Here is a 9040-nt window from a genome sequence, read left to right on the forward strand (position 1 = left end):
CATGTCGTCCTTCAAATAATCTTAACCCTTGTAAGAATCTTAGCTTCTCCCAAAGTTCTGTCTATGGGATATCATGTTATACCTAAAGACAAAAGCGCTACAAACAACATATACTGTTAGGAGCTCCAGCTGGAGATCCTACAATCTACAAGACGTTCCTGAGGAATGCTGTTCCTTTGTTATTCTAATGGAATGGACCATTTGGTTCACACCTTTATAGACACAGTTACATTATTTCTTTCACAGAATGACCAACTGAACGTTAACCAATCAGGTTTCAGCAGCGGCCATTCAACTATATAGTCAGTATAGCTCTGCAGATTGTGAAAGATGATTCCAAATCATCAGTTCTTATTCTGCTGGATCTATCTGCCACTTTTGACACTGAACCATCAGATTCTCCTGTCTACCATCACAGGATCTGCACTCCACTGGTTTGAATCTTATCTCACAGGTAGGTCTTTCAGGGTTTCCTAGTAAAACCTTTCACCATGCCATGTTTCCTCTGTAGTGTCATCCTCTCTTCCCTCACCCACCCATTTGTCAAATTGAAGGAACATCACCTGCAGCTCAACCTGGCAAATACTGAGCTTCTCGTTTTCCCTGCCACTCTGACTCTACAGCGTGATTTCATCATCCTGCTAGGTTCATCAAAAATTATTCTTTCGTGACCAGCTGACCTTCAAGGACCATATTGTAAAGAACTGCTTGATTAGGCCCTTTCAAACAGAGCATGCTGCACAACTTCTTGCCCAGGCCCTTGTCATTTCTAGGCTGGACTATTGCAATGCTCTTCTGGCTGAACTTCCATCATGCACAATCAAACCTCGACAAATGATTCAGAATGCAGCCCACTTCACTTCTCCTTCCTCCTTACATAGCTGATTTCACCATTAACTCTTCACCTGAACAGTTTATGTTGCTGTATATGGTATCATTGTAATATTTGTCTATCAAAACATAGGGGTAGACATCACCTTTTCTGTGTTATCATGTTTGGTTCAGGAGCTATGACACAAAATACATAATTTGGTTATGGCGGAAAGTAAAATGGTCGCCATGGCAACAACAAGGTGTTTTTGCGATGGCTCCATTTCTAAAAATGTTTAGAGCCGCAAACTATACAAGTGTACCAAGTTTCATGCTTTTATGAAAAAGTGAACATTATTTTCACATATCATCTGGACTTTAAAGCTCTGCATGATCAGGCTCCTGAGTACATAAGGGATATGTTGGTCCCTTACCAATTGCTTCGACTATTGCGCTCCTCTCAGAGCTTGATTTTGACAGTCCCACGGTCTCGTCTGAGGTGGAGTGGAGATCGCGCTTTTTCTGTTGCGGCTCCAGCACTTTGGAATGCTCTGCCATTATCTGTAAAATCCTCATCAAGCATGGACATTTTTAAAAAGGACTTAAAGACTTGTTTTATCAGGCTTTCGGCATTTGATTGGTCAGGACAATTGTGAATGACTTGTCTTTTATTTTATGTTTTGTTCCTATATTTTAATGTTTTATTTTTTTAAATCTTTATTATATACTGCTTGTGTACAGCACTTTGGTCCATTTTTATGGTTTTGAAAGTGCTTTATAAATAAAGGTTGAGTTGAGAGTTGAGTTTATTTCATAAAAATAAAGTATATATGTCCACAGTGGTCTCAAAGTCCCAAGTCCTGCAGTTATTTTTCAAATTTGAGCATGATTTCACAAAAATTGGTTTCCTGTTAGCTTTCATGGCATGTTCCCAAAATTGCCACTAGAAACGCCAATTGGTATTCTATAAAAATGTATTATATGAACATGAGGGTCACATCACCTGACAGCTGCCCCCCCTGTACTGTACAGCTGTGTCCGAAATAATTTACGTGAGTTTAAGAAATTGCTGGTTTTAAAGTTGCTACTTTAGCACTAATTTAGTGACTCACACGAAAATATGTCCGGGACATAGTTTACCCAAAATAAAACCTGAAATTATATATAGTGCTGGAGAAAGCCTAAGTTAAGCCCATTTAGATGCATCGTGACAATAACTGACCCTTTCTGAAGCCTAGAAATCTGTTAATGACCGTTATCCTGACAGCAACTGTCTGTTACCTTTCTATCAGACGATATTTTGCTCTTCTATTTTAAGCCTGTTTTAAAATATTTTAAGTATGATATTCAGTACATAAAAAGAGTATATGGGGGAAATTTAATCACAGTAATGTCACAATGAAAAAAAAAAACTTAATGGTCCTAAATATTGGCTTCATTTGGACGTTCTTAACAGATTTCATGAGAATCACTCGAGTACATTTCTGACAAACAGTTTCTGATCTTCATTCTTCTGCGACATTGATGCTGATATTCTGCACATCAGGAAAACTGTGAGTACAACATTTATACTATAATAGTTTGAGTTATTGAATTGTTTTATTAACAGTTAGTAATCAGACTTTAACCAATAGTTCATGCTTTTGCTCCATAAATGAAAATAGTTTCAAAGTATATGACAAAAATTACTCACACTCTGGTCTGTAATACTGCATAAACAGTGAAATCACTCAGTGATGCTGGACTAAATATCCACACTATGAACGCTGTTCAGAAATCCAATTCAACTGTTGTATATTATATTGTGCATGTCTTAAATTGTAATCATGTGTACTGTCATATATCACATGGCATGAATGATGAAAGCAACTGCTGTTTGTTCTTTAGCGTGTTTGTTCTGGTGGGTCTGAAAACTACCTAAATAAGCGAATCTCTCGCCGCAGATGGAGCAGGAGTAAGGTTTCTCTCCTGTATGAACTCGCTGATGGACCTTCAGGACGTCTGATCGAGCAAACGTCTTGTCACACTGTGAGCATTTGAACGGTCTTTCTCCGGTATGAATCAATGTGTGCATCTGTAAAGTAACACCCCTACGGAAACTCTTCCCACAAACGCTGCATTGATATGGTTTTTCTCCAGTGTGGACTCGCTTATGTTCTTTAAAATGAGCTCGATTAGAAAAGCTCTTCCCGCAGTAGGAGCACAGATACGGTTTCTCTCCGGTGTGAGTCCTATCGTGATTGTTCAGACTAGAAATATGACGGAATCGTTTGTAACAGTATTTGCACTGAAACGGTTTCTCATCAGAGTGGATTTTCTGGTGTGACTTTAGAGAGCCTGAGTTTGTAAAGGTTTTCCCACATTCACTGCACTGATACGGCCTCTCATTGGTGTGAACACGCACATGTGTCCTCAGATGAGCTCTGTGGTTGTAGGTCTTCTCACAGTGAGGACACTTGTACGGTCTTTCTCCCGTGTGGATTCGCTTATGAGCATCAAGACTTCCTTTGGTGCTGAAACACTTGTCGCATTCGCTGCAGTGGAAAGACTTTTCACGGTGTGTATTCATGTGAACTTGTAGTTTAGAATAAATTAAAAACAATTTCCCGCACTGTGCACAGTGAAACTCCTTCTTCATGCTGTGCTCTTTTGAATGAAGTCTCCTCTCTACTGCGGTAGGAAAGCTGATGTTGCATATCTTACAGCTGAAGTCTTTCTGTTCTGTGTGTGTTCTCTCGTGTCTCGCTAAATGACCCTCTGAACTCAGTGTTTTTCCACACGTGGTGCAGGAGAAACTCTTGGTCTTCAGCTGCTCTTTTGATGTTGAGACTGTTTCTTCATCTCCATCAAAAGATGAACCACCAACGGCATCTGAAAGGAACAAAACATTAATAAAACAACTTTAAAATATACTTGAATAAAGTTAGTCTGCATAATGCTTTTTTTTTGGCAATATATTAATTAATAATTATTATGATTCAGAATGTATGAATAATTATCACAATATACTGCAACAGGGTATATACAGGAAACATGGAGTTAAATTTAATACCTTTTAAGACCTTTTTTAAGACTCTTTCCATACAATTTAAGACCTCATCGCCACTTCAAGTTTTAACCTGTTACATTGACGACATATTGATTGTAAGATAGCTAGGGTTGGGTATCATTTGAATATTATCAATTCAGATTCTGATTCCGCTTGTCGATTCGATTCTTTTCGATTCCTTTCGATTCCCACGTGAACGCAGGTTTAAATGTTCAAATCACACTGGTGTGATCGTACACCACACGGACGAACCAAGAGTGATCACAAAATTGGTCACCTGAGCTCTGAACGAAGTCGAGAGCACTTTAGGATCATAACCATGTCTTGATTTTAGGACGACTTTACAGTCGTTAGGTCCGAACTCAAGACACGAGGCGCTGATTGACAGCGCTTGCAAGTCACCCACACGCTTAACCGATGCCAAAGCTAGGAGGGCCGTTTTAAGCGATAAGGGCCGCAAATCGGCCAAACTGAGAGGCTCGAAAGGGGGGCCCTCGTAGGGCCCGTATGACTATAGACAGGTCCCAAGACAGCACAGTCTGAGGGCGAGGAGGGTTCAGTCTCTGTGCGCCCCTTAAGAAAATTAACGATCAGGTCGTTTCTGCCGATCGATTGGCCAGCTTCGAAAGAATGGTTCACTGTGATAGCTGCCACATACACTTTGAGCATGAAAGGGGCGTGCCCCTTATCCAACAGCTCCTGCAAAAAGATTTGCACGTGGGACATGTCACATGATACCGGGTCCAAACTACGTGCAGAGCACCAGTTTAGGAAGACCGACCATTTTAGGTTGTAAAGGCGTCTTGTCGACGGTGCTCTTGCCTCTAAAATGGTATTGCTTACTCTAGCTGGGAGCTGATTAAGCTCCCATCGAGGCACCATACATGAAGGCTCCACAGCTCCGGCCGGGGATGCCAAATCATGCCTTTCGCCTACGTGAGAAGGTCCCTCCTCAGCGGAATGGGCCACGGGGCTGCTGCTGAGAGCTGCACTAGCTCTAGGAACCAGGCCTGGTTCCTCCAGAGCGGGGCCACTAGGAGGAGAGAGCACTTGGTCAGCCCTGACCCGCCTGTCTACCTGAGGAATCAGGGCGACTGGGGACAAAGCGTACAGGCGAGCACTGGGCCAATCATGGCCCAGAGCATCTCGCTGTATCAAGAAGTATGTTGAGCAGTGAGAGTTGTCTTCTGAGCCGAAGAGGTCGACTTCTGCCTTCCCGAAGATTGACCAGATTTTTGAACCGTTTGAGGATGTAGCGCCCATTCGCCCGGGGCTACCTTGCCTCTGGACAGCATATATGCACCAAGGTTCAATCTGCCTGACACATGAACCGCCCTTAACGAGAGGAGTTCTATTTTTGCCCAATAGAGAAGGTGACGAGCCATCCTGTAAAGAGTGTGTGACCTGAGACCACCTTGGTGATTGATGTAGGCCACTGCCGTCATGCTGTCCGACCGGACTAAGACGGTGCCCCTTTAAGGCCGGTAGGAATGTTTTCAGGGCTAAGAAAACCGCCAACATTTCTAGGCAGTTGATATACAGGCATTGCTCTGGGGCTGATCAGGAGCCGAACGCCGGATTGCCCTCCAACCGGGCGCCCCAACCGAGTTGGAGGCATCTGTTGTAACCACCTTCCTTCTGGAGGTCAGTCCTAACCGCATGCCTGTTTGAAACAGACGAGAGGTTGTCCAGGGGCCACAGCTCTGACACAGCGGTGGTTTACCCTGACGCAAAACCGTCCCAGGCGCCAGGTGTGGGATGAAACACGGGCCAAAATTGAAGAGGCCGCATGTTGAGCAGGCCTAGAGGTATTACAGAGGCGCCGGCCTCCATGAGGCAAAGTAACCTCTGAAAAACCTTGAAGGGAAATATCATTCCCGGTTTGAGAGATGCCGCTAATCGCTGAATAGTCAGGGATCGTTCCTGCGCAATCCATGGCCACATTTGGGCAGAGTATAAAATTGTTTCCAGAAAGACAGCCTGCTTGCTGGGTAACAGATGACTCTTTTGTGGGTTGATCATCAACCAGAGGTGCTCTAAGCGGCTGAGCAACAGCTCTTTGTGAGCTGCCAATTCCCATTCTGATCTGGCTAGAACCAGCCAATCATCGAGGTAATTCAATATGCAGATTCCCATTTGTCTCAGAGGGGAAAAAGCTGAGTCTATGCACTTCGTAAAAGTGCGCGGGGCCAGAGACAGTCCAAACGGAAGGACTGCTACTAGGTCACTCCCCACAGGAGGATAGGCCACTCCCTCGAATGCAAATCTCAAGAACGGTCTGTGATGGGGGCTATGTAGATGAGAAAGTAAGCATCTTTCAGATTCACTGTTAGAAACCAGTCCTTGGGGCAAATCTTCACGAGGATCTGTTTCAAAGGTAACATCTGAACGGCCATCTCATAAGTGAGCGATTCAGATGTCTGAGATCTAGAATATATCTGAGCCCGCCATCTTTCTTTGGAACGAGGAAGTAGCGACCAAAAAAGCCTAGCTCGCTGTTCGCTAGAGGTATTGTTTCCACAGCACGAGTGAACTAGAGCGAGTAACCTCCTTTACTGTATTTAGAACCCAACTGAAGGGGAGGAACGTGAGAGTGGGAGAGGCGGGGCCACCTTCATTAGAAGGGGATCCACAAGCGAGGCAAGGACAGACTTGTATGCTTTAAGTGAAAGCCAAAGCATTCCGTCTCAGTGTGCGTGTGGCTCTGCGTGGGCGCTGCCCAGACAGACGACGCAATCACTGCCCTTCTGCATCGTGCAGGCTTCTCACTTCTTTCTCTGCCGGGGCACTTTTACGGCGGCGAGCTGCAGGCTGAGCTTCTTCCTTCTTCGGCTTCTTGACTGCAGAGTCAGCGAAGAGATGATCCTCGTCGCTGAAGGAGAATGATGTGATGAATGGAGCTCTGAGCCGACTTATATAGGGGTCGGCTCCGCCCTTTCTGGCAGACTAAAGCACCATTGGTTTGTGCAGCTACACAAACGTGAACAAATCAGGCTTCAGCACAGAGTAAAACTGGAGTTTTCCATATGAGTTTCCACGCAACGGGAGAGATCGTTCGAAAGGGAACTTGCATTTCCCCATTAATCAACAATGTTGTTTAACAACAGGGCGTAAAGAAACCTGCGCTATCATGCAGCTGTCAGTGAGCACGGTAACAGATGAAGTAAATTCTAGCGGGATTCCATTAATAAACTACACAGAATCCCATCATTCGCCTACGCAATGATTCAATTCAGGCAAACTTAAGCATACAACCTCAGTTTGGACAAATACATAATGAAAAAATTATGCAAAATTTAAAGGGGTCATATGATGCTTTTTTAAAGATCATTATTTTGTGTATTTGGTGTAACAGAATATGTTGACATGCTTTAATGTTCAAAAAACACATTATTTTTCAAATACTGTACATTATTGTAGGTCCTCTATGCCCCGCCTCTCTCAAACGCTTCGTTTTCTACAAAGTCCCTCCTTCCGACAAGCGCAGTCTGCTCTGATTGGCCAGCTGACCCAGTGCATTGTGATTGGCCGAACACCGCAAGCACTCGTCGGAAATGTAACGCCCCTTACCATAATCACGAGCTTCATCTTTCAAAATAAATGTAAAGACAGCCTGAAAGGGGAACAGAGTCTCGTGACAGACTCCACTGTGATGTGTCTCGCTCTCTCTCTCTCGCGCTCTCTCTATCGCATCATATGACCCCTTTAATACCTTGGAAAATGGCAAGGTCCAGAAAAGTATGAAAAGCATCGTCAGAATAGTCCATCTGCCATCAGTGGTTCAACCGTACAGTTATGAAGTGACGAGAATATTTTTTGTACGCGAAGAAAACAAAATTAACGACTTTATTCAACAATTCGTCTCCTCTATGTCTGTGCGCATCACCGTAGCGCCATTTTGGAGAATATCCGCTGAACGCAAGCAGCGTACGCTCTTCTGTGTCAGCCGCGACACAAGGATACGTTTTCTACGTGTATTTACGCTGTGATTTGAAAGAAAACAGCGCACCCTTGTGTCGCGGCCTCCCGGTTTTCATCCAAAATATCTTAAATTGTGTTTCGAAGACGAACGAAGCTTTTACGGGTTTAGAACGACATGGGGGTAAGTGATTAATGACAAAATTTTCATTTTGGGGTGGAGTATCCCTTTAAGGGCCTTAATTTTTTCTAAATTGATCTATCAACTTTTAATACTTTTTAAGACCCCGTGGACACCCTATGCAAAACAACCATAAAGTGATGTTTGGCCAAATCCAGTAGCCTTACAAACAAGCACAGAAAACCTGGAGCTCTTAAAAGAGCACATTTTTAATCCCACTTAAAAAAATCCTGTAAATTGTTCAGCCCTGCTAACATTTGCCATCACATTCCCAAATATCTCAGTAAATCTGCACCATCAGTCAATATGAACCTGATCCTGCAAAGTGTCTGCTGACATTCAAGTGTCATGAAAAACAACAAAAGGTCATAAAAGGAGAAACAAACCTGGAGGAATGAAATCTGCATCTTCATCATCCCCATTATTCTCATCATCATCATCCTCCTCTTCCTCATCACTGTGTTGTTGTTCTTTCTCTGCCGCTGTTAACTATTTGCTCCTCTTCTAACACAAGTCTGTTTAAGCCTGTTTTAATTTATTAATTTATTTTTTTAAGTATAATATACAGTACATAAGTAGAGTATATGGGGCAAATTTAATCACAGTAATGTCACAATGCAAATAATAATAATAATGGTCCTAAATATTGGATTATTTATGTACAACATGGACATTCTTGACAGATTTCATGAGAATCACTCGAGTAAATTTCTGGCAAACAGCTTCTGATCTTCCTTCTTCTGTGGCATCCATGCTGATGAGTACAATATTTATACAATAATAGTTTGAGTTATTGAATTTTTTTATTAACAGTTAATGTTGAGTAACGTCAAACTTTAATTGATAGTTCATATGCTTTTGCTCCATAAGTGAAAATATTTTCTCAAGCTCAATTCCTGGAGGGCCACAGCTCCGCAGAGTTTACCTCCAACCAGCTCCAACTCACACCCTTAACCCATCTCTTTTAGAGAACTACAGACCGGTTTCCCTTCTCCCTTTCATTGCAAAAACACTTGAACGAGTTAACAATACTTATTTTTCCACTGCATGGTACGGCACGGTACGTCTCGGTACGATTCACT

The 9040-nt window shown here is 43.0% G+C and overlaps 1 protein-coding gene across 1 annotated transcript; it reads right to left on the reverse strand.

Moving 5' to 3' along the window:
- Positions 1–2429: 2429 nt before the first annotated feature.
- LOC107707615 (zinc finger protein 501-like) lies at positions 2430–8711 on the reverse strand. Its single transcript, XM_016511695.1, has 3 exons — positions 8622–8711; positions 8345–8447; positions 2430–3681 (listed from the first exon to the last, which is right to left on the reverse strand). Exons 1-3 carry the CDS (start codon positions 8709–8711, stop codon positions 2654–2656), a joined length of 1221 nt encoding a protein of 406 aa, XP_016367181.1. The 3' UTR covers positions 2430–2653.
- Positions 8712–9040: the final 329 nt, after the last annotated feature.

This window comes from Sinocyclocheilus rhinocerous, unplaced genomic scaffold (assembly GCF_001515625.1).
Source record: "Sinocyclocheilus rhinocerous isolate Xijiao unplaced genomic scaffold, SAMN03320098_v1.1 scaffold1857, whole genome shotgun sequence".
NCBI classification, from domain to species: Eukaryota; Metazoa; Chordata; class Actinopteri; order Cypriniformes; family Cyprinidae; genus Sinocyclocheilus; species Sinocyclocheilus rhinocerous.